Source organism: Zeus faber, assembly GCF_960531495.2.
Source record: "Zeus faber genome assembly, chromosome: 22".
In the NCBI taxonomy this organism is placed as follows: Eukaryota; Metazoa; Chordata; class Actinopteri; order Zeiformes; family Zeidae; genus Zeus; species Zeus faber.
The window spans coordinates 24210786-24238137 of NC_137209.1; the positions used below are offsets into that span (position 1 = coordinate 24210786).

General features: G+C 44.8%; 1 protein-coding gene and 1 pseudogene across 2 annotated transcripts in view; one reads left to right on the plus strand and one right to left on the minus strand.

Moving 5' to 3' along the window:
• The window catches only part of LOC307247463, a 442915-nt pseudogene that overhangs the window by 123189 nt on the left and 292374 nt on the right, over positions 1 to 27352 (plus strand). The gene's annotated exons all lie outside the window — the stretch shown is intronic.
• LOC307247496 (actin-binding protein WASF3) overlaps positions 7412 to 27352 on the minus strand; it is a gene marked incomplete at both ends in the record, with an annotated part of 23873 nt that continues 3932 nt past the window's right edge. The window contains 8 exon segments of the mRNA XM_080023649.1: positions 7412 to 7569; positions 8298 to 8683; positions 9034 to 9333; positions 10174 to 10307; positions 10411 to 10455; positions 12019 to 12087; positions 24400 to 24530; positions 24533 to 24652. Coding sequence (XP_079879775.1) covers positions 7412 to 7569; positions 8298 to 8683; positions 9034 to 9333; positions 10174 to 10307; positions 10411 to 10455; positions 12019 to 12087; positions 24400 to 24530; positions 24533 to 24652 — 1343 coding nt within the window.

The following is a 27352-nucleotide window of genomic DNA, read 5'->3' on the forward strand; positions in this document are numbered from 1 at the left end:
GGCTTCAGGCTGGAAGGAGAGTGGAGCTCCAGCATTTGAGGCTCCACCCTGAGCAGAGCTACCACTAGAGAGAAAGCCACTGGAGGAAGGAGCTGCATTGGAAAAGCCAGAATCAGCTGCAGAGTGGGCGTTGGAGCCACTTCCATAGGACGAGCTGGGTGCACCAACTGGATCATGAACATATTACTAGATTAAATAAACATCAATAGAGGCCTGGGTGAAATATTAAAACTAGTTTACCATCTTTTTTAAGAGGGACACAGGTAATGTCCCAAATCAGCACAGCTAGGATGAACACTCTAGAATAAAGAAAACAGATATAATCAGCAGATAATTAAGTCTCCATCAAACATCAACAGACTGAACTGTTTCCCTCCCATTACCCTGAAGAAACCCAAGAAGCCATCGTCCCAATCAGACAGAAGCAGGAAAGTGAAGAAAGGTCTTTGTTTGAGGTTTATCAATGTTTCCAGGAAGCGTCCTTGACCAATCAGAGCTTAATGACATAACGATGAACAGCTGTAACTATACAACTGTCCACCAGGATGGAAAACACCAGAAGGACGTCTGCTCTACCTCCACCGCCCAAAGACACTATTTCAATGTATGTGGCACTCTGTGTTCAGACCTGTATGTGCTGCACTTCTCTCCATGCAGGAATAAACTGGAACTAGAAAGACATTTTGGGTTTCTGAGATTTTATTCAACAGATAGGCTTTCCAGAGCAGTGTGCAGATGGTGTAGACTTACACATTTAACCGGATACTGTATGTCATCCTGGTGCTTTTAGCATACTGTGGTTTGAGACATACTAAACACTAATTGGTCGTACTAAAGATAGTATGCCATTTTGGATGCAGCAAAAGTTGCCTCCCTTGAACGATTTGCTCTAAAGGTTGAGAAACGATGCAGTTCCTTCCTGTTAATGTGCTGATTTGATGGATGTTTGATTCCAGTCTGATAAACAGTAAATGGACTCAGCCATACGGCCACATCACGTGAATTTCAAGGCTGATTTGGTGATGAATAGAGATTAGGCTGAGACTGGGGTGGTCCAAGGTAGTACAGGGTAGTGCAGGGTGGTCCAGGGTCGTACAGGGTAGTACAGGGTGGTCCAGGGTAGTACAGGGTAGTACAGGGTAGTCCAGGGTAGTACAGAGTAGTACAGGGTAGTCTAGGGTGGTCCAGGTTAGTCTGGGGTAGACCAGGGTGGTGCAGGGTAGTACAGGGTGGTCCAGGGTATTTAAAGGTAGTACAGGGTCGTACAGCATAGTACAGGGTGGTCCAGGGTAGTACAGGGTCTCGGATTCAAAGTTTTGAAAGTGTAGACTTTTTTCAAAGTTATTATTAGTATATTAAATTATATTATTAGTACATTATAATAGTTATTATTAGTATTTTATAATATGACTTTATTAAATCATTTTTATATTATAATAGCATATTATATTACTTGTTTATTGTAATAGTATATTATATTATTTGTATATTGTAATATTGCTATATTATATTTTTAGTGCATTACAATATTACTATATTACATTAATAGGGTGACAAGGGGGACAAGTGGAAGACTGCCTTTAACACCCCTCTAGGCCACTTCAAGTACCTGGTTATGCCCTTCGGTCTGTCTAATGCTCCTGCGATGTTCCAAGCCTCGATTAACGGTGTTCTTCGGGACATGTTGAATCATTTTGTGTTTGTGTACCTCAACGATATTTCAATTTTTTTTTCTTCCCAGTACCCTGGGGAGCACACGTACGTGCGCCAGGTTCTGCAATGCCTCCTGGAGAACAGGTTGCATGTGAAGGCGGAAAAATGTGTGTTCCATGTTCCTTCAGTGTCTTTCCTGGGTTTTATCATTGGCTAGGGGAGGATGGAAATGAATCCTGGAAAGGAGGTTGCTGTGGCAGTGGCCAACCCCCACCAACAGGAAACAACTCCAGCGTTTCCTTGGCTTCACCAACTTTTATCGGCGGTTTATCCGGGACTTCAGCCGCATCGTAGCCCCACTCTTGGCCCTCACCTCTACTGCCTCACGGTTGAAGTGGACCTCCGCGGTGGAGATTTCGTTGGCGTAACACAAACGTCGTGTCAGCCTGTCCAGGCACAGTCCGACATCAACCTCCAGTTTGTGCTGGGGGTGGCCGCCTTGGACAGAGGGGTAGGAGCGGTTCCTTCCCTGCACTCCCCTTCAGGTGGTAAGCTCCACCCCTGTGCTTTCCTCTCCCATAGGCTTCCTCCTCCAGAGAGGAATTATGATGCAGGCAACTGGAAGCTCCTGGTGGTGAAACTGGCTCTTGAGGAATGGCGGCATTGGCTGGAGGGAGCGGAGCAGCCGTTTTGTGATCTGGACGGACCATGAGAACTTGTCCTACAATCAGTCTGCAAAGCGCCTCAACTCTCGTCAGGCCAGCTGAGCTCTGTTCTTGGGTCGGTTCAATTCTTTCCTGTACAGGCTTTATCACCTCAGAAGTGAAGAAGTTCAGTCTCTCCACAAATCCATAAAACCTTCTACTCTGGTGCATCCTGTCAGGGTGCATCACTGCCTGGTGTAGGAACTGTTCCTCTCAGGACTGCTAAGCCCTGCAGAGAACGGTACGGTACGTTGGGCTGAATGTAACACCCGGACAACACTCACCCCCCCACAGGACTTATACACCAGGCGGTGCAGGACCAGGCTAAGAGGTTTATTTAGGATCCCTCCATCCAACCGTGGACCGTTCCAGTGGCTGCATTCAGGCAGATGCCTCCGCAGCCACAAGACCAGAACAGAGAGACTCAAAAAGAGCTTCTTTCCCGGAGGCCATCAGGAAACTGAACTCTGTCACAACCTAGGACTCACCTCATAAATACTGTGTCCGCCTCACTGCTGTAATACAATATTTATATGATGGCCTGGACACCTATTGTTAACATAATGTGTTAACAATAAGGGTCCAGGGATCCATGAAGCTGCTTAATTAACTCCTGAATTTCTCAAATTTCCCAGGAGCTAGGCTAGCTGATCCCATTTATAACCATGCATCAAGCTAATATTGTTAGCACGCAGCCCGTTGCTCTCTATGTACAGGAGAAACTGGTGTCCATCTTCTGCTCTAAATCTGGGGAAGAATGATGACAAGAGAATTTCGCTTCAGCCGCTTGTATCGTTTGTTATTCCTTTACATGTTTTCACCATCATTTGTGTTTCATAGCTCATGAAGAGAAATTAGAGAATTCCAGGACACAGCGTTCTTTCTTCTGTTTATTGTCTGCAGGTACATGCATGCGAGCTTACACTTGGTTTCAGTGGCAATACAGTGTCACGTTCCCTCGGCTCAGAGGGTTTTACTGTATTTTACTATATTTTACTGTACACGCTGCTTCCCCAGAGCCCTGTACAGCAGCTTCAGCTTCCACTGGTTTTGCTTTTAATTCCACAGTTTCAACACAAAGTTCTGACCTCACACAAGCCGATACACTGGCCGCAGACGCACAAACAGCCTTTGCTCTTTGAAGACCCAGCCTCCGGGGGCCCGTCGCGGCTCCAGAGTGGTCCCTGCTCCTGGAACATCCTGGAGGTCCCATGGTCCACCAGAACGGTCCACTTTTGTCCATCTGCGGTCGAGGTCTTCACCGTGTCTCGCAGCTGAACCCAACGAGCCGAGGGTCTGCATGTTATTCGGCCAGTTGGGTGCAGGCAGAACCCGTGTAATACCGAGTGGATCCAGGAGAGGCGCTATAGCAGCACAATATGTCCACATCTTCCTTATATTTTGAGTCGTTTCCATTTCATCCACATTGACAGGCTGAAAACAGCTTTTCAGGAGGAAATTTAGATAGACCCGAGATATTACAAATCCCGGGATGTTTTTGTTTTTAAAAGTTTTAAAAACCCCGTTCCACTCGGGTCCTGGGACGAATAACCCAGGTCAAACCAGGTTCTGGTGTAACTTTTGGGCACAGTGAAGACCCCTAGTCTGCGGCTCTTAACATACAAAAACATAATATCAGATAAAACATCAGACACAGGAAGTTTCAGTTTTCACATTATGGGGTTGAACCCTCCTGGTGCTCAGAAAATTCTAAGTGTTTTTCTTCCTTTTTTTTTCTGGACTACTGACCCGAGTCTACGACAAATATACATTCCAGTTTTCTATCGACGCCGTCGAGTCGTTCCAATCCGTTTCCACAGCAACCCCGTTGCTTTTATGCGCAACGGACAACTGAAAGATCTGCTCCACAGCTTCACCTCTCTCGTGAGTTTTCCCGTTTGAAAAATAAAAACAACGCAAAAAGCACAACCTCATCCCAGAGAGCACGCCAGTGTTTTCCAAGAACCACTTTGACCAACGTTAACGTTGTGATGGTTGCTATGCAACACACGTGGATGACTCCCGGTCGTGTTCGGTCAAAAGTGACGTTACTGTTCGTCAATTTCTACGGCAAGAGATGAAAAATCCAGATTCAGGAAGTCAAGACTCCACTCTAAAACATAGAAGCAGGACTCCTACTTTCTGGAATTTCCTCCTCTGGATCCTATGTTGTTTATTGTGTTTTTTTGTGGAGCACGTTTTTAAGTTTCCTCCTCTGGACCCTACCCTTTTGATCGTGAGGTTTCCTCCTCTGGATCCTTAGCTTTTATTGTGTTTTTATTGTGTAGCATATTTTTAAGTTTCTTCCTCTGGATCCTACGTTTTTATCGTAGTTTCCTCCTCTGGATCCTACGTTTTTATCGTAGTTTCCTCCTCTGGATCCTATGTTTTTATTGTACGGTTTCGTCCTCTGGATCCTACGTTTTTATTGTACAGTTTCCTCCTCTGGATCGCATGTTTTTATTTTACAGTTTCCTCCTCTGGATCCTACTTTTTTATCGTGGAGTTTCCTCCTCTGGATCATATGTTTTTATTGTGACGTTTCCTCCTCTGGATCCTACGTTTTTATCATGAAGTGGTGAAGTGGATCCATAAAGTGGATCCATACACAGAAAAACTTTGCAACCGGATATCGAGCGGAAAAGGGAAAAGTTCCCAAAGTCCAAAAGACCGACTGTTAAAATGTTTTCATCACAAGAAGTTGAGGTTGCGAACCCAGAGATGCTACACAGCAAAGTCGCAGAAACTAAATTGTTCCTAAAAGTTGGAAAAATGACACATTATGTAATAACCCTGTATATTGTAATAACATCTGGATGCTATAATTAATGTGTCCCACATTTTGTAATAAGCTTTTACACAATGAGGTGGTTATCCCCTATCTGTGATGAATATGAATTTGATGCATTATGTAATAGCTGTATATTAACTATGTATTAACATGTAATAACATAATATCTATGTAAAAAGCACAAATGTTTGCATATTTGAACTTCTTATGTCAAGTTTTAACCAAAATCATGTCTGAATTGATATTGTGTTTTTGTTTCTTGTTTCATCTCCTTTCTGAAATTATCTCCAGCAGTAAAGGCGGCAAAGGACAGTTATTTCAGTGTGTTATTACATAAATATTACTTAGTCTCACTCTTTAATTCAGATTACTTGTCACAAAACATTGAAAGTGCAATATGCATAATACCTAACGGAATATGAAATAACCACTTCCATAACATCTCATTATGTAATGCTATTCCAGATGTGGCAACATTTATTACATATTGCGTTATAGATGTTTATACAAAAGGTAGCAAGTTATTATATAATGTAACATTACATAATGTAATATTACATAATGTAATATTACATAATGTGTCATTACATAATATAATACTAGATGTGTTATTACATAATGTGTCATAACCGATACCGGTTCGCAATACTATATAATGTGTAAATACATAATGTTATTACATGTGTTATTACATAATGTACTATTCCATTATGTGTCATTACATGTGTTATAACATTATGTAATATTCCATGTTTTATTACATAATGTGTCATAACATTATGTAATATTACATAATGTGTTATAACATGATGTGTCATAACATAGTAATATTACATATTGTAATAACACCTGTAATAACATTATGTAATAACACATTATATAGTATTACATTAGGTTACGACACATTAGGTAATAACACATCTAGTATTATTTTATGTAATGACACATCATTTAATATGACTTTGTGTTAATAACAATGTAATATTACATGTGTCAAAACATATTACATAATGTAACATTACATGTTATTATATAATGTTATTACATATATTATGACAAAATGAACTACATGATTTGTAATTACATAGTGTTATTACATGTGGTATTACATCATGTATATTACAAGTGTCATTACATGTTATTACGCGTGTCATTACATAATGTATATTACATAATGTGTCATAACATGTGTTAGTACGTAATGTGTTATCACATAATGTGTAATCACATAATGTGTTATTACATAATGCAATATCACATGTGTATTACGTCCTGTGTGCTTGTTGAACCTGGTGAAACTCCGTCTGGAGACAGGGACAGTTTCCCCTCAAGGTGGAAAATCTAGATCTAGGAAAATAAAAACTCCATTCCAGGATTTGGAGTTTGCCACCATGTTTTAACCATGTGACTCTCTGGACCTGCAGTTCTGCACCAGGTCTCCGCCCAGATGAGAGATGGCGCTGGTTTAAAAAAGTCACCGCAGCACAAGAAACCAAACTTAAACCAAACTAAAGAATCTTAAATCCACATTATATTCACACCAGCAGCACGAGCAGAAGCCAAACAACCCTAGTCAATATTAAATAGATGATATAGATCCACTGTGGCCTCCTCTGCACCTCCATGGAGGCTGCTCCCGGGATGGAGGGATGTCTGCCAGCGCGGCCCAGTTTCAGAAGCGTTTCTATGACGACCAACACACACACACACACACACACACACACACACACACACACACACACACACACACACACACACACACACACACACACACACACACACACACACACACACACACACACACCGGCGGAAATGTTTAAGATGCAAAGTTGTGAGCCGGTGATTTTGAACGACATTTACAGTCTGAGCGCGCTCAGTGGAGGCGGAGCCATGAGTCGCTAGCTCCCGTCACAGGTGGAGAGAAGGGCGGAGTCTCCCGTCACAACTGGAGGGTCGGAGTCTCCCGGCACAACTGGAGGGGCGGAGTCTCCCGGCTCCTGGAGCGCTACGGGAGTAAGATGCTGAGTGGCTTCCTGCTGCGCCACCATTTCACCAAACCTTTCTGAGTTGGCAGTTTGATGTGTTTTGGATCAATCACGTGTGTGTAGAGTGTAGAATGACCCTTTTGAGGATGGAGCTTTTGGCGTTTTTGGAGGACATATTTGGCGAATTCAATGTCAACTTTGAACAATTTAGAAAACTCCGCCCTTTCATTAAAGCCCTACGTTTCTCCCCCACCTCCCTCCCCCCTCCCCTCCCCCCCTCAGTCGGACCACTCGTTCTCGTCCAGCTCGGAGTCCTCGTCCGACTCGCTGTACTCCACGGCGATGCGGCGCGACAAGATGGTGGCCACGTCGTTGCCGACTGGTTCGCGCTTCGCCTCCTGCTCCCGCTGCTCCTGGACCTTCCTCAGCTGGATCCCTGGAGAGGGGGAGTGAGGGGGAGGGAGGGGGAGTTAGTTTGCACGATCGCATTTTATTTTGGGGTCGGTTCCGAAAATCCGTCTCTCTCTGGTCTGAAGCCGGCTTCACACCGAATCCGCAATCGCATCATCCCTCTAGTAGCCGGCGGATGAACAGCATCCGGGTTTCACATCTCATAATATGTCAGGGGAAAAAGGGAGGGTTGTCTTTTCCAGGACAACAGGAAGTCGTTTGCCAAACTCCAGGAAGGAGCTTGAAACTCCTTTTGCGTCAGACTAAAAAGTGGACACAGCTCAGCGTCATCACAGCCGATCAAGACGTCGTGTTCCACTTCAAAGCCGCATCACTTCCTGTCGTAGCGTCGGATGCGAACCCGTCGCCAAAAAAATGTGAAGCGTGGCGGGCCCCCCGAAAGGACGAGGGCCGGGCCTTATCGCGGGGGGCGGGGATTATCACGGAGGGGCGGGGCATTTCGCCTGCGGGGGCCGACCCTCCACAGGAATGAATGGACTTCCTGTGTGACGGCGTTTGTGGGATTGGGTGTAAAGCGGCTTCACTTCAACCAGTCAAACATCGCAGGGTTAATTATCACTTTGCCATCATCACTCGTTGTTGTTTCTGGTGCATGGTAGAAATAGACAGAACAGCCTCCCTCCCTCCCTCCCTCCCTCCTGTCTCTCTCTCTCCTTCCCTCTCCGTCTCCCCCGTCCTCCCCCGCTGTCTCACCTCTTCGGATGGCGGCCAGCAGGTCTGAGCGGGCGTCGCTCATGGGGATCATGCCCAACATGGTGGACTTCCTGGCGGACGGGGCGTCGCCGGCAGCGGAGGCCCCGCCCCCATGAGCGGGGGAGGGGGCGCCGGGAGGCAGCGGGGGAGGCGCAGCCGGCGGCGGGTGAGACGGGGACGGCACGTAGTTGGCCGGCGGGGGAGGCGGGGAGGGGGAGTAGGGGCGGGACAGGGCAGAGGAGGAGGCGGGGGGGAGAGGGGCGGAGGAGGGGGGAGGCGGGGGGGAGGAGGTGGAGTCGAAGGCCGTCTGGGCGGAGGGGATGGTGGGAGGCGGAGGGGGAGGAGCTGGGGGGATGTAGTACTCTGGGATGGTGGACGGCTGGCCGCTGGGTGGAGTACACACAAAGTAACTATAATACACAAAGTAACTATGATACACAAAGTAGCTGTAATGCAGAGTAACTATGATACACAAAGTAATTGTAATACACAGAGTAACTGTGATACACCAAGTAACTATGACACACAAAGTAACGGTGATACACAAAGAAACTGTAATACACAGAGTAACTATGATACACAAAATAACTGTGACACACAAAGTAACTATGATACACAAAGTAACTAATATACACAAAGTAACTCTGATACTCAAAGTAACTCTGATACAAAGTAACTATGATACTCAAAGTAACTGACACAAAGTAACGCTGATAAATAAAATGTAAGAACTCACCCGTGCCCGCCGCGGTATTCCTTGGTGGACTGCTGCCTCGGCCCGTTGACCGTGGCGTCCCCCACTGCTGGGCCCCCGTGTCCTGACGGGGTGCGGCCCAGCGAGGCCACATGCCGCCCCCCTGCGGCCCCGCCCCCGGCCCCGCCCGCGGCCCCGGATCCTGGGGGCTGGTTGGTTGGCCGCAGGACCCGGTCCAGGGACTGGGTCTGGGCGTGATGGGGGTCCACCAGGTGGGCGGCGGGGCCGGCCTGGGCCGAGGGGTGGCTGGGGCTGGCCGGGTAAGAGTCTGAAGCCAGGGACCTGGACGATCGGAGGGATGTGAAAGTGGGATTTAAGCACTTTTACAGACATCAGCAGCACATTTACACACTTTGAAGGTGCATTTTAAAACCATTCCAGGACCATGAGACATGAGACCTGTGGCCGTCTCCAGGAACTGATTCCTCAGATGGAAAATATTGAAAGCACAGAATTGGAAATTAAGTTTATGACAATCTTTCAAGATTTGATGAGAGACTTGCATGAGCCCTTTAGGACACTCACACCCACATCCCTAAGGAGTTGATGAGATCTTTTTATATCGATTAGAATTAAATTTGTATCATATAATTATAACAAGTGCTGTATTAATCAGGTTTATCATGATCATGATCGTTATCATTATAATAATTATTATTATTATTATTACTGTTACATCGATTAGGAAGCAGATTTCTACCTCTTAAGATAAAGGTATAGGACAGACAGGACACAGCCAATGGCCATGCCATAATATAATAATCTTCTATGAAATAATATAATAAAATATAATAAAATATAACATAACATAACATAATATAAAATAATATAATATAATATAACAATATTTTATTATATTATAGAAGATAATTGAACAAAAACTAAGTCAATGATAGAGCAGATATTATTCATACATTACCATATAATTTCATACACCATATTATTTTACGACTGATTTTCATCTCATATGTGAATGCATTTTGGATTGTAATCGGGTATTTTGTTTCTTTTTTCTAATTTGCTGCGTTATATACGTGCTATGCCAGGTACAACATGTTGTTATCTCTGTTTTGAGAAAAGGACTGAACACAACTATTATTATTTTTCTGTGCATGTGCGTACCTGTTGTCTGGCGACAGGGAACCCTCGGACGACATCCCATGGTATGGAGAGGGTGTAAGTCGCGCATCGGGTCGGAATTCTTTGTCGTACGCCAGAACGTTCCACTCCTGACGGCGGTTTCGAGCTTTACGCACCTAAAGGGGGTCAACGCAACATCCACCGATGAATTAAACAACGCAACATCCACGTTGATAAAACATTGCAACTAAAAAACTAAAGTACAAAAAAATGACTGACCTTCTTCACCTCCCTTCCTGGATCCTCCACCTGTTTTTGCTGTTCCTAGAAAGAAGCCGAGGAAGAGAGAGAGAGCAAGAGAGAGGGAGAGATAATCAGTAAAACACAAGGGACGAAAAAGAGAGAGAAAGGAAAAAGAAGTAGAAAGAGAGAATAAGAAAGAAAAAGAAAGAAAGAAAGAATAGAACCCAAAGCACAAGCCCCTGTTACCATGAGGGCAACGTGTACGTACATAAACAAACACTGCACATTACACACACACACACACACACACATCTCTACGCACTAACAGGCACAACAACACACACTACACACACAGTGAGCACTGAACTGAGGACCTGAAGGAAGCCAGGACACAAAGCAAAGAAAACAAAGAAACACAAAAAGAGAATCTGAGGGCGCACACACACACACACACACACACACACACGGCTATGAATGGATGTCCTTATATTTGACCCACTCGTTGTCCCTACATTTACAGATGGAAGGTGTTTTTCCTTCATGTCACAGGGGATAGGCTAGCTGGCTAGGCTAGGCTAGCTGATCCCATCTGCAGCCATGCATTGAGCTAACACCGTTTGCATCAGAGTCATTTTAAAGTGTCTCGGTCCCCAGTATGGACGTGTATTGGTTTATGTTTTCAGGGACCAGACGATGCAACAACCACTTGTGGACAAGTGGTTGTTGCATCGTCTGGTCCCTGGTTGTGGTTGTAGGTCTTAGTGTATGGGGACCTGACAACGCAACAACCACGTGTCTCGGTCAGCACTTGTACCGAAGTGTCTCGGCCCCCACTTGTACAGAAGTGTCTTGGTCCCCGCTTGTACCGAAGTGTCTCGGCCCCCACTTGTACAGAAGTGTCTCGGTCCCCGCTTGTACCGAAGTGTCTCGGTCCCCACTTGTACAGAAGTGTCTCGGTCCCCGCTTGTACCGAAGTGTCTCGGTCCCCACTTGTACAGAAGTGTCTCGGTCACCGCTTGTACCGAAGTGTCTTGTCCCCACTTGTACCAAAGTGTCTCGGTCCCCACTTGTACCGAAGTGTCTCGGTCCCCACTTGTACCGAAGTGTCTCGGTCCCCACTTGTACTGAAGTGTCTCCGTCCCCATTTGTACCAAAGTGTCTCGGTCCCCACTTGTACCAAAGTGTCTCGGTCCCCACTTGGACCAAAGTGTCTCGGTCCCCACTTGTACCAAAGTGTCTCGGTCCCCACTTGTACCAAAGTGTCTTGGTCCCCACTTGTACCAAAGTGTCTTGGTCCCCACTTGTACCAAAGTGTCTTGTCCCCACTTGTACCGAAGTGTCTCCGTCCCCACTTGTACTGAAGTGTCCCCACTTGTACCAAAGTGTCTGGGTCCCTACTTGTACCAAAGTGTCTTGTCCCCACTTGCACCAAAGTGTCTTGGTCCCACTTGTACGGAAGTGTCTCGTCCCCACTTGCACCAAAGTGTCTTGGTCCTCAGTATGTACAGTAGGTGTGTAAGTGATTTTTTATGGGGACCAGACAACGCAACAACCACTTGTCCTGAAGTGTCTCGGTCCTCAGTGTGTAGGTGTGTTAGTGGATGTTTTTTACGGGGACTGGGGGGGGGGGGGGGGTTGTCTTACGGAGCTGGACAGGGGGCTCCTGGGCGGGGCCTGCCGGGACAGAGGCCTGTCGGGGTGGGCTGGACAGCTCTACGGAAACAATGGAGAGACACATGCTGGTGGGTTAGAGCGGCGGAGAGAGGGAGGCGGAGAAAGGGAGGGAGGTGGAGGAGACAGAGAAGGGGGTGGGGGAGGGGTGGGAGTGTTGTAATTTGTGTGGTTGTTGTTTTTTGGATTTAAAAAAATGAAATTAATTTCTTTATATTTTGAATTATATGAATTATAATTTGGGGAAGGATAGACAAAAATGATAATTTAATTTATATATATATATCATATTTATAAATTATAAAAAATATTAATAATACAAAAAAATGGTATGATATAATATACACACCGATCAGCCACAACATTAAAGCTCCACTAATAACACTAATACTGTGCTGTGTACAATATATATACTATTATTATATAATACACACCCTGATCAGCCACAACATTAAAGCTCCACTAATAACACTAATACTGTGCTGTGTACAATATATATACTATTATTATATAATACACACCCTGATCAGCCACAACATTAAAGCTCCACTAATAACACTAATACTGTGCTGTGTACAATATATATACTATTATTATATAATACGCACACCCTGATCAGCCACAACATTAAAGCTCCACTAATAACACTAATACTGTGTTGTGTACAATATATATACTATTATTATATAATACACACACCCTGATCAGCCACAACATTAAAGCTCCACTAATAACACTAATACTGTGCTGTGTACAATATATATACTATTATTATATAATACACACCCTGATCAGCCACAACATTAAAGCTCCACTAATAACACTAATACTGTGCTGTGTACAATATATATACTATTATTATATAATACGCACACCCTGATCAGCCACAACATTAAAGCTCCACTCATAACACTAATACTGTGCTGTGTACAATATATATACTATTATTATATAATACACACACCCTGATCAGCCACAACATTAATGCTCCACTAATCACACTAATACTGTGCTGTGTACAATATATATACTATTATTATATAATACACACACCCTGATCAGCCACAACATTAATGCTCCACTAATCACACTAATACTATATATTTAATAATAATATATAACAGAATACATATAATAATTATATATAACAGTATAATAATAATAATAATAATAATAATAATAATAATATAATATATAACAGTATATTTATATACATATATATAATATATAACAGTATATACTGTATATAATAATCATATATAAAAGTATATATATATAATAATAATACATCCCACCCCTTGACAGGTGACATTGGAACCAGATGATCAATGTTATTCACTTCACCTGTCACTGGTTTAACGTTGTGGATGATCGTATATATATATATATATATATATATATATATATATATATATATATATATATACATATATATATATACATATATATATATATATATATATATATATATATATATATATATATATATATATATATATATGTATATATATATATAATTTTTTATTTGTATTTGAAAAAGTATTTTCTGGGCCCTGCATTTCCTTGAATGACCTCTAGGGGGCCGCAGACCCCAGTTTGGAAACAGAGCCATGAGCTCATTCACAGAATCCACAGCTTGAAGTGGACGGAACGACGTCACGACTGACGTTGTGTTCATGTTGAACCATCGTAGTGAAGCTGTTTTAAGCACTTCATCCGAATAAATCATGATTTTAAAATCGTCTCCAGCTCTTTTTTTATGTCAGATGTTTTATTCGTTTTTGAAATTCATATTTTGTATTTCTTTTTATACATTATTGTTCTTTTTATTTCAATGTTTTTTGTTTTTTTTTTAAAGGCGCAATAGACAACTGTTCTAGAGAATAATGACATCGTCAGTGTTTAGGGTGGTTGCTTGTCAGCCTCCATATCACTCTGCTTTCAGACTGACACTGGGTCCTCATCCCGGGGAAAATTACATTGCATTGATCAGACGCTTTTATCCAAAGCCACTTACAATTATTCACACACCGACGGACGCAGCCATCAGGAGCAATGAGGGGTTAAGTGTCTTGCTCAAGGACACTACAGCATGTTAGCAGGAGGAGCCTGGGATCCAACCAGCAACCTTTACATCACTAGACCACCAGCGCTACAACCTGAGCTACCATCCCCCATGATTGATGCATTTAGGAAGAGCATCAACCAACGAGAGGAGTTGAGGGTGGAGGTAGATCGTAAACTCTGGAAAAAATAACATTGAAATGGGAGAAATGTAAAGGTTTTAGTGTTTTTATTCAGAAACACCGCAGCCTCCCCTTTTACTTGTGTTGGTTACAGTGTCCCCCATTCCATCGTGACGTTCCGACATGACGTTCCAATGACCTTCCAACATGACGTTCCAATGACGTTGCAACATGACGTTCCAACACGACGTTCCAACATGACGTTCCAACAATGTTCCAACATGACGTTCCAACGACGTTCCAACATGACGTTCCAATGACGTTCCAACATGACGTTCCAACAACGTTCCAACATGATGTTCCAACACGACGTTCCAACATGACGTTCCAACAATGTTCCAACATGACGCTCCAACATGATGTTCCAACAACGTTCCAACGACGTTCCAACATGACGTTCCAACGACGTTCCGACATGACGTTCCAACGACGTTCCAACATGATGTTCCAACACAACGTTCCAACATGACGTTCCAACAACATTCCACCACGATGTTCCAACACGACGTTCCAACGACGTTTCAACATGACGTTCCAACATGATGTTTCAATGACTTTCCAACATGATGTTCCAATGACGTTCTGACATGAAGTTCCAATGACGTTCCAACATGACGTTCCAACATGACGTTGCAACGACGTTCCAACATGACGTTCCAACATGACGTTCCAACATGATGTTTCAATGACGTTCCAACATGATGTTCCAATGACGTTCTGACATGAAGTTCCAATGACGTTTCAACATGATGTTCCTACATGACGTTCCAACAACATTCCAACATGATGTTCCAACACGACGTTCCAACATGACGTTCCAACATGACGTTCCAACATGACGTTCCAACATGACGTTCCAACATGACATTCCAACATGACCTTCCAACACAACGTTCCAACATGACGTTCCAACAACATTCCAACATGACGTTCCAACACGACGTTCCAACGACGTTCCAACATGACGTTCCAACATGATGTTTCAATGACGTTCCAACATGATGTTCCAATGACGTTCTGACATGAAGTTCCAATGACGTTTCAACATGACGTTCCAACATGACGTTGCAACGACGTTCCAACATGACGTTCCAACACGACATTCCAATGATGTTCCGATGACGTTCCAACATGACGTTCCGACATGACGTTTCAACGACGTTCCAACATGACGTTCCAACGACGTTCCAACATGACGTTCCAATGACGTTCCAACATGACGTTCCAACAACGTTCCAACATGATGTTCCAATGACGTTCCAACATGACGTTCCAACATGACGTTCCAACATGATGTTCAAATGACGTTCCAACATGACGTTCCAACATGATGTTCCAATGACTTTCCAACATGACTTTCCAACATGACGTTCCAATGACGTTCCAACATGACGTTCCAACATGACGTTCGTACATGACGTTCCAACATGACGTTCTAACATGACGTTCCAACATGACGTTCCAACATGACGTTCCAACATGACGTTCCAACATGATGTTCCAATGACGTTCCAACATGATGTTCCAATGACGTTCCAACATGACGTTCCAACATGATGTTCCAATGACGTTCCAACATGATATTCCAATGACGTTCCAACATGACGTTCCAACATGATGTTCAAATGACGTTCCAACATGACGTTCCAACATGATGTTCCAATGATGTTCCAACATGACGTTCCAACATGACGTTCCAACATGATGTTCCAATGACGTTCCAACATGACGTTCCAACACGACGTTCCAACATGACGTTCCAACAATGTTCCAACATGACGTTCCAACATGACGTTCCAATGACGTTCCAACATGACGCTCCAACATGATGTTCCAACAACGTTCCAACGACGTTCCAACATGACGTTCCAACGACGTTCCAACATGACATTCCAACGACGTTCCGACATGACGTTCCAACGACGTTCCAACATGACGTTCCAACAACGTTCCAACATGATGTTCCAACACAACGTTCCAACATGACGTTCCAACAACATTCCAACATGATGTTCCAACACGACGTTCCAACGACGTTCCAACATGACGTTCCAACAACGTTCCAACATGATGTTCCAACACAACGTTCCAACATGATGTTTCAATGACGTTCCAACATGATGTTCCAATGACGTTCTGACATGAAGTTCCAATGACGTTTCAACATGACGTTCCAACATGACGTTGCAATGACGTTCCAACATGATGTTCCAACACGACGTTCCAATGATGTTCCAATGACATTCCAACATGACGTTCCAACATGACGTTCCAATGACTTTCCAACATGACTTTCCAACATGACGTTCCAATGACGTTCTAACATGACGTTCCAACATGACATTCCAACATGACGTTCTAACATGACGTTCCAACATGACGTTCTAACATGACGTTCCAACATGACGTTCCAACATGATGTTCTAACATGACGTTCCTACATGACGTTCCAACATGATGTTCTAACATGACGTTCCAACATGACGTTCCAACATGACGTTCCAACATGATGTTCTAACATGATGTTCCAACATGACGTTCCTACATGATGTTCTAACATGACGTTCCAACATGACGTTCCAACAAGACGTTCCAACATGACCTTCCAACATGATGTTCTAACATGATGTTCCAACATGATGTTCCTACATGACGTTCCAACAACGTTCCAACATGATGTTCCAACACGACGTTCCAACATGACGTTCCAACATGACGTTCCAATGACGTTCCAACATGACGTTCCAACATGACGTTCCAATGACGTTCTAACATGACGTTCCAACATGACATTCCAACATGACGTTCCAACATGACGTTCTTACATGACGTTCCAACATGACGTTGCAACATGATGTTCTAACATGACGTTCCTACATGACGTTCCAACATGACGTTCTAACATGACGTTCCAACATGACGTTCCAACATGATGTTCTAACATGATGTTCCAACATGACGTTCCGACATGACGTTCTAACATGACGTTCCAACATGACGTTCCAACAAGACCTTCCAACATGACCTTCCAACATGACGTTCTAACATGATGTTCCAACATGATGTTCCTACATGACGTTCCAACAACGTTCCAACATGATGTTCCAACACGACGTTCCAACATGACGTTCCAACATGACGTTCCAATGACGTTCCAACATGACGTTCCAACATGATGTTCCAATGACATTCCAACATGATATTCCAATGACGTTCCAACATGACGTTCCAACATGATGTTCAAATGACGTTCCAACATGACGTTCCAACATGATGTTCCAATGACTTTCCAACATGACTTTCCAACATGACGTTCCAATGACGTTCCAACATGACGTTCCAACATGACGTTCGTACATGACGTTCCAACATGACGTTCGTACATGACGTTCCAACATGACGTTCCAACATGACGTTCCAACATGACGTTCCAACATGATGTTCCAATGACGTTCCAACATGATGTTCCAATGACGTTCCAACATGACGTTCCAACATGATGTTCCAATGACGTTCCAACATGATATTCCAATGACGTTCCAACATGACGTTCCAACATGATGTTCAAATGACGTTCCAACATGACGTTCCAACATGATGTTCCAATGATGTTCCAACATGACGTTCCAACATGACGTTCCAACATGATGTTCCAATGACGTTCCAACATGACGTTCCAACACGACGTTCCAACATGACGTTCCAACAATGTTCCAACATGACGTTCCAACATGACGTTCCAATGACGTTCCAACATGACGCTCCAACATGATGTTCCAACAACGTTCCAACGACGTTCCAACATGACGTTCCAACGACGTTCCAACATGACATTCCAACGACGTTCCGACATGACGTTCCAACGACGTTCCAACATGACGTTCCAACAACGTTCCAACATGATGTTCCAACACAACGTTCCAACATGACGTTCCAACAACATTCCAACATGATGTTCCAACACGACGTTCCAACGACGTTCCAACATGACGTTCCAACAACGTTCCAACATGATGTTCCAACACAACGTTCCAACATGATGTTTCAATGACGTTCCAACATGATGTTCCAATGACGTTCTGACATGAAGTTCCAATGACGTTTCAACATGACGTTCCAACATGACGTTGCAATGACGTTCCAACATGATGTTCCAACACGACGTTCCAATGATGTTCCAATGACATTCCAACATGACGTTCCAACATGACGTTCCAATGACTTTCCAACATGACTTTCCAACATGACGTTCCAATGACGTTCTAACATGACGTTCCAACATGACATTCCAACATGACGTTCTAACATGACGTTCCAACATGACGTTCTAACATGACGTTCCAACATGACGTTCCAACATGATGTTCTAACATGACGTTCCTACATGACGTTCCAACATGATGTTCTAACATGACGTTCCAACATGACGTTCCAACATGACGTTCCAACATGATGTTCTAACATGATGTTCCAACATGACGTTCCTACATGATGTTCTAACATGACGTTCCAACATGACGTTCCAACAAGACGTTCCAACATGACCTTCCAACATGATGTTCTAACATGATGTTCCAACATGATGTTCCTACATGACGTTCCAACAACGTTCCAACATGATGTTCCAACACGACGTTCCAACATGACGTTCCAACATGACGTTCCAATGACGTTCCAACATGACGTTCCAACATGACGTTCCAATGACGTTCTAACATGACGTTCCAACATGACATTCCAACATGACGTTCCAACATGACGTTCTTACATGACGTTCCAACATGACGTTGCAACATGATGTTCTAACATGACGTTCCTACATGACGTTCCAACATGACGTTCTAACATGACGTTCCAACATGACGTTCCAACATGATGTTCTAACATGATGTTCCAACATGACGTTCCGACATGACGTTCTAACATGACGTTCCAACATGACGTTCCAACAAGACCTTCCAACATGACCTTCCAACATGACGTTCTAACATGATGTTCCAACATGATGTTCCTACATGACGTTCCAACAACGTTCCAACATGATGTTCCAACACGACGTTCCAACATGACGTTCCAACATGACGTTCCAATGACGTTCCAACATGACGTTCCAACATGATGTTCCAATGACATTCCAACATGATATTCCAATGACGTTCCAACATGACGTTCCAACATGATGTTCAAATGACGTTCCAACATGACGTTCCAACATGATGTTCCAATGACGTTCCAACATGACGTTCCAACATGACGTTCCAACATGATGTTCCAATGACGTTCCAACATGACGTTCCAACATGATGGTCCAATGACTTTCCAACATGACGTTCCAATGACGTTCCAACATGACGTTCCAACATGACGTTCGTACATGACGTTCCAACATGACGTTCCAACATGATGTTCCAATGACGTTCCAACATGATGTTCCAATGACGTTCCAACATGACGTTCCAACATGATGTTCAAATGACGTTCCAACATGACGTTCCAACATGATGTTCCAATGACGTTCCAACATGACGTTCCAACATGATGTTCCAATGACGTTCCAACATGACGTTCCAACATGATGTTCCAATGACTTTCCAACATGATTTTCCAACATGACGTTCCAATGACGTTCCAACATGACGTTCCAACATGACGTTCGTACATGACGTTCCAACATGACGTTCTAACATGACGTTCTAACATGACTTTCCAACATGACGTTCCAATGACGTTCTAACATGACGTTCCTACATGACGTTCCAACATGACGTTCCAACATGACGTTCCAACATGACGTTCCAACATGACGTTCTGACGTGACGTTCCAACATGACGTTCCAACATGACGTTCCATCATGACGTTCCTACATGACGTTCCAACATGACATTCCAACATGACGTTCCAACATGATGTTCCAACACCACGCTCCAATGACGTTCCAATGACGTTCCAACATGACGTTTCAACATGACGTTCCAACATGGTGTTCCAACATGACGTTCTAACGTGACGTTCCAACGTGACGTTCCAACATGACGTTCCAACATGACGTTCCAACATGACGTTCAAACATGACGTTCTAACATGACGTTCCAACACGACGTTCCAACATGACGTTCTAACATGACGTTCCAAGATGACGTTCCAACAACATTCCAACATGATGTTCCAACACGACATTCCAACGACGTTCCAACATGACGTTCCAACATGATGTTTCAATGATGTTCCAACATGACGTTCCAACATGACGTTCCAACATGACGTTCCAACATGACGTTCTGACATGAAGTTCCAATGACGTTTCAACATGACGTTCCAACATGACGTTGCAACGACGTTCCAACATGACGTTCCAACACGACGTTCCAATGATGTTCCAATGACGTACCAACATGACGTTCCAACATGACGTTCCAACATGACGTTCCAACATGACGTTCTAACATGACATTCCAACATGACGTTCTAACATGACGTTCCAACATGACGTTCCAACATGACGTTCTAACATGACGTTCCAACATGACGTTCCAACATGATGCTCCAACATGACGTTCCAACATGATGTTCTAACATGACGTTCCAACATGATGCTCCAACATGACGTTCCAACATGATGTTCTAACATGACGTTCCAACATGATGCTCCAACATGACGTTCCAACATGATGTTCTAACATGACGTTCCAACATGACGTTCCATCATGACGTTCCTACATGACGTTCCAACATGACGTTCCAACATGACGTTCCAACATGATGTTCCAACACCACGCTCCAATGACGTTCCAATGACGTTCCAACATGACGTTTCAACATGACGTTCCAAAATGGTGTTCCAACATGACGTTCTAACGTGACGTTCCAACGTGACGTTCCAACATGACGTTCCAACATGACGTTCTAACATGACGTTCCAACATGACGTTCCAACATGATGCTCCAACATGACGTTCCAACATGATGTTCTAACATGACGTTCCAACATGATGCTCCAACATGACGTTCCAACATGATGTTCCAACACGACGTTCCAGCATGATGCTCCAACATGACGTTCCAACATGATGTTCTAACATGACGTTCCAACATGACGTTCCATCATGACGTTCCTACATGACGTTCCAACATGACGTTCCAACATGACGTTCCAACATGATGTTCCAACACCACGCTCCAATGACGTTCCAATGACGTTCCAACATGACGTTTCAACATGACGTTCCAACATGGTGTTCCAACATGACGTTCTAACGTGACGTTCCAACGTGACGTTCCAACATGACGTTCCAACATGACGTTCTAACATGACGTTCCAACACGACGTTCCAACACGACGTTCTAACATGACGTTCCAAGATGACGTTCCAACATGACGTTCCAACATGACGTTCTAACATGACGTTCCAACATGACGTTCCAACATGACGCTCCAACATGACGTTCCAACATGACGTTCTAACATGATGTTCCAACATGACGTTCTAACATGACGTTCCAACATGACGTTCCAACATGATGCTCCAACATGACGTTCCAACATGACGTTCTAACATGATGTTCCAACATGATGTTCCAACATGATGTTCTAACATGACATTCCAACATGACGTTCCAACATGATGTTCTAACATGACGTTCCAACATGACGTTCCAATATGGTGGTCAAGATGTGTATATATGTCTATGATTGTTTAACCCAAATAAATATAATTCAATTTAAATTGTGAGAATTTCAATGACTCTTCAGAGAACGTGCTACTAATACTATAGTACTAATACTACTAATACCAATAATACTACTAATACTACTAATACCAATAATCCTACTAATACCAACAATACCAATAATACCAATAATATGACTAATACTACTAATACTTCTAATACCAATAATACCAATAATACTACTAATACCAATAATACTACTAATACCAATAATACTGGAAATACTACTCATACCAATAATACTACTAAAACCAATAATACCAATAATACTACTAATACCACTAATACTACTAATACCGGACTCTAAAAAAGAATTGACCGTAGGTGTGAATGTGAGCGTGCATGGTTGTTTGTCTCTGTATGTGGGCCCTGTGGGAGCCTAGCGACCTGTCCAGGGGGTACCCCGCCCCTCCAGCCCCCTGCGACCCCACGAGGATAAGTGGCATAGATCATGGATGGATGGACTACCGATGCCAATAATACCACTTATACTACCAATACCAATAATATTACTAATACTACTAATACCAATAATACCAATAATACCACTAATACCACTTTCCTACCAATACAAATAATACTACTAATACCAATAAGAATTTCATTGTGACTCTTCAGAGAACGTGCTTCTTTCTTATTTCCAAAGTGTGTTGATCACTTCCACACAGCGCTCTGACTAATACCACTAATACTACTAATACCAATAATACTACTCATACTACTAATACAAATAATACTACTAATACCACGAATACCAATACCACTAATACCAATAATACTACAAATACCAATAATACTACTAATACCACTAATACCAATATCAAGTGTACCACTTGGAAACACTAGGGGGCAAAGTTGAAAGTTGTCTATTGCTCCTTTAAATTGGGAATTCTTTATTATATTTTAAATGTTTTTATTGATTTGTATTAATTTATGTATAACTTTTGAATTATTCATTTTAAAATTACGTTTAATGTTTTTATTTACTATAAATTAATTACTTGTTTATTTCTCAAGTTGGTAACACACATTTTTTTTTCCCTTTAATGTATTATGTTTCTTTTATGTTTCTTATTCATTTTTATCCATTGATTGACTTTGTTGACTTTGACTTTGTTGTGTCAGTTGGTGAAAAGGAGATGAGCGCTGCTGCTCATCCGCACGTGAGGAAAGAAAACAAACATCACGACAGAAAGAATGAAGCTGAAAGATGAAGCATCACACAGAGCAACGCAACGAAGCATCACACAGAGCAACGCAACGAAGCATTACACAGAGCAACGCAACCAAGCATCACACAGAGCAACACAACGAAGCATCACACAGAGCAACGCAACGAAGCATCACACAGAGCAACGCAACCAAGCATCACACAGAGCAACGCAACGAAGCATCACACAGAGCAACGCAATGAAGCATCACACAGAGCAACGCAACGAAGCATCACACAGAGCAACGCAACCAAGCATCACACAGAGCAACGCAACGAAGCATCACACAGAGCAACGCAATGAAGCATCACACAGAGCAACGCAACAAAGCATCACACAGAGCAAGCATCACACAGAGCAACACAACAAAGCATCACACAGAGCAACACAACCAAGCATCACACAGAGCAACGCAACGAAGCATCACACAGAGCAACGCAACGAAGCATCACACAGAGCAACGCAACGAAGCATCACACAGAGCAACGCAACGGAGCATCACACAGAGCAACGCAACGGAGCATCACACAGAGCAACGCAACGAAGCATCACACAGAGCAACGCAACGAAGCATCACACAGAGCAAGCATCACACAGAGCAACACAACGAAGCATCACACAGAGCAACGCAACGAAGCATCACACAGAGCAACGCAACGAAGCATCATAGAGCAACGCAACGAAGCATCACACAGAGCAACGCAACGAAGCATCACACAGAGCAACGCAACGAAGCATCACACAGAGCAAGCATCACACAGAGCAATGCAACGGAGCATCACACAGAGCAACGCAATGAAGCATCACACAGAGCAAGCATCACACAGAGCAATGCAACGGAGCATCACACAGAGCAACGCAATGAAGCATCACATAGAGCAACGCAACCAAGCTTCACACAGAGCAACGCAACCAAGCATCACACAGAGCGACGCAATGAAGCATCACACAGAGCAACACAACCTGCAAAACAACAACAAATCAACGCATGAAAGAAAATGGAAGCACAACATGAACATTTGAAGCTTAATTTGACACACACACACACACACACACACACACACACACACACACACCCTAAATGTCCTCATAATTGAAATGTCCTATTAATGCTGCTGTGTGTACATGCACACAACACTCTCTCTCTCTTACACCCCCCCCTCTCTACCTTCTGCCGTCTCTTCTCCTTCCTCTTGTCCTCCGTCGCCTGCAGCATCTTCTCCTTCCACAGGTTGAAGAAGTACGATGGGTCGGTGTAGAACTTCAGAGCGTCCTTCTTGTCGTCCCTGGGATGGAGGGATGGAGGGATGGAGGGGAGGAGGGATGGAGGGATGGAGGGGAGGAAGGATGGAGGGATGGAGGGGAGGAAGGATGAGGGATGGAGGGATGGAAGGATGGAGGGATGGAGGGATGGAGGGATGGTTGATGGAGGGATGGAAGGATGGAGGGATGGAGGGGAGGAAGGATGGAGGGATAGAGGGAAGGAAGGATAGAGGGATGGAGGGGAGGAAGGATGGAGGGATGGAGGGGAGGAAGGATGAGGGATGGAGGGATGGAAGGATGGAGGGATGGAGGGATGGAAGGATGGAGGGATGGAGGGGAGGAAGGATGAGGGATGGATGGATGGAAGGATGGAAGGATGGAGGGATGGAAGGATGGAGGGATGGAGGGATGGAGGGGAGGAAGGATGAGGGATGGAGGGATGGAAGGATGGAAGGATGGAGGGATGTAGGGATGGTTGATGGAGGGATGGAAGGATGGAGGGATGGAGGGGAGGAAGGATGGAGGGATGGAGGGATGGAGGGGAGGACAGGATGGAGGGATGGAGGGATGGTTGATGGAGGGATGGAAGGATGGAGGGATGGAGGGGAGGAAGGATGGAGGGGAGGAAGGATGGAAGGATGGAGGGATGGAGGGGAGGAAGGATGGAGGGATGGAGGGATGGAGGGGAGGAAGGATGGAGGGATGGAGGGATGGAGGGATGGAGGGATGGAAGGATGGAGGATGGAGGGATGGTTGATGGAGGGATGGAAGGATGGAGGGATGGAGGGGAGGAAGGATGGAGGGATGGAGGGATGGAGGGGAGGAAGGATGGAGGGATGGAGGGGTGGTTGATGGAGGGATGGAAGGATGGAGGGATGGAGGGGAGAAGGATGGAGGGATGGAGGGGAGGAAGGATGGAAGGATGGAGGGATGGAGGGGAGGAAGGATGGAGGGATGGAGGGATGGAGGGGTGGAGGGATGGAGGGATGGTTGATGGAGGGATGGAGGATGGAGGGATGGAGGGATGGAGGGGAGGAAGGATGGAGGATGGTTGATGGAGGGATGGAAGGATGGAGGGATGGAGGGGAGGAAGGAAGGAAGGATGGAGGGATGGAGGGGAGGAAGGATGGAGGGATGGAGGGGAGGAAGGATGGAGGGATGGAGGGATGGAGGGAGGAAGGATGGAGGGATGGAGGGGAGGAAGGATGGAAGGATGGAGGGATGGGGGGAGGAAGGATGGAGGGATGGAGGGGAGGAAGGATGGAGGGATGGAGGGGAGGAAGGATGGAGGGATGGAGGGGAGGAAGGATGGAGGGTGGAGGGGAGGAAGGAAGGAAGGATGGAGGGATGGAGGGGAGGAAGGATGGAGGGATGGAGGGATGGGGGATGGTTGATGGAGGGATGGAAGGATGGAGGGTGGAGGGATGGAGGGGAGGAAGGATGGAGGGATGGTGATGGAGGGATGGAAGGATGGAGGATGGAGGGGAGGAAGGAAGGAAGGATGGAGGGATGGAGGGGAGGAAGGATGGGGGATGGAGGGGAGGAAGGATGGAGGGAGATGGAGGGATGGAGGGGAGGAAGGATGGAGGGATGGAGGGAGGAAGGATGGAAGGATGGAGGGATGGAGGGGAGGAAGGATGGTGGGATGGAGGGGAGGAAGGATGGAGGATGGAGGGATGGAGGGGAGGAAGGATGGAGGGATGGAGGGATGGAGGGAGGAAGGATGGAGGGATGGAGGGATGGAGGGGTAGGTGGATTGGACAGGGACATGAGCATCAGAAAGGGTCCAGGTCTTGTTGAGAACTGGTCTCTCCAGCTTGATGACCTCGCTGGGTCTCTGTCTCACTGCGCTGCATGTCTCACTGCACTGCATGTCTCACTGCGCTTGCATGTCTCACTCACTGCACTGCATGTCTCACTCACTGCGCTGCATGTCTCACTGCGCTGCATGTCTCACTGTGCTGCATGTCTCACTCACTTGTGCTAGCGACTGTAACTCTTCTCCCTGTAAACAGTCTTGAGCAGGAACCTGCTGACGCTGCTTCAACCAACTCATTCAGTTCATGTTGTTCTCTACCACCACCCACTGTTGTTCTGAGACCTCCACCCCTCCCTCCTCCACCCCTCCTCGCCCGCCTCCCACAGGCCCCTCCCACTCGGGGTTGCAGCTGTTGTACAGCGTCTTCTGGGAGCAGGAACACAGTGATGACATCACTGAGTGGAGGACAGGGGGGCGTGGTCCAGCAGCGGCTGCAGACGACAGCAGGTTCCCTTCCCCGCGGCTGCGACGCTGCAGCCGCCACTTTTCTGAATGTTTGTGTTGCAGAGGACGGGTGCAGCAGAACACCATCATGATCCTCATCATCACCTAATGTTCTAATGATCATCGTTTTGGGTTGGGGTTGTGGCCAGCGTACCTCATTATTTAAAGTGACAATGAAAACTCTCTCCATGTCGGTGCACCATGACCATTAAGACTCCACCTCCCTCCCTTAACCCCACCTGTGGGCAGAGACTCCATCACACTCCAAGTGGACATGTTAGGAAACCAAACAGGCTGCCGGATGCGGCCACGCTCTCCTGCGCTCTGCTCCAGCACTCTGCCTCCCGGACTGTACGGGTGGTGCTGAGCTCCATCCTGATGGTTCTCAGGTCCACCACAACCTTTTACATATCCTTTGATCATAGCTGTCATAATAATGTGATATTAATAATAATTTGTTATCATAACACTGATCATTTATAGTAAATATAATTTGTAGTTCATTTATGTGTAGTACATTTAGTAACTTTTTAATATTCACTTGTAGTGGTTTTTGCATCCATAATAACACCAGACAGACAGACAGACAGACAGA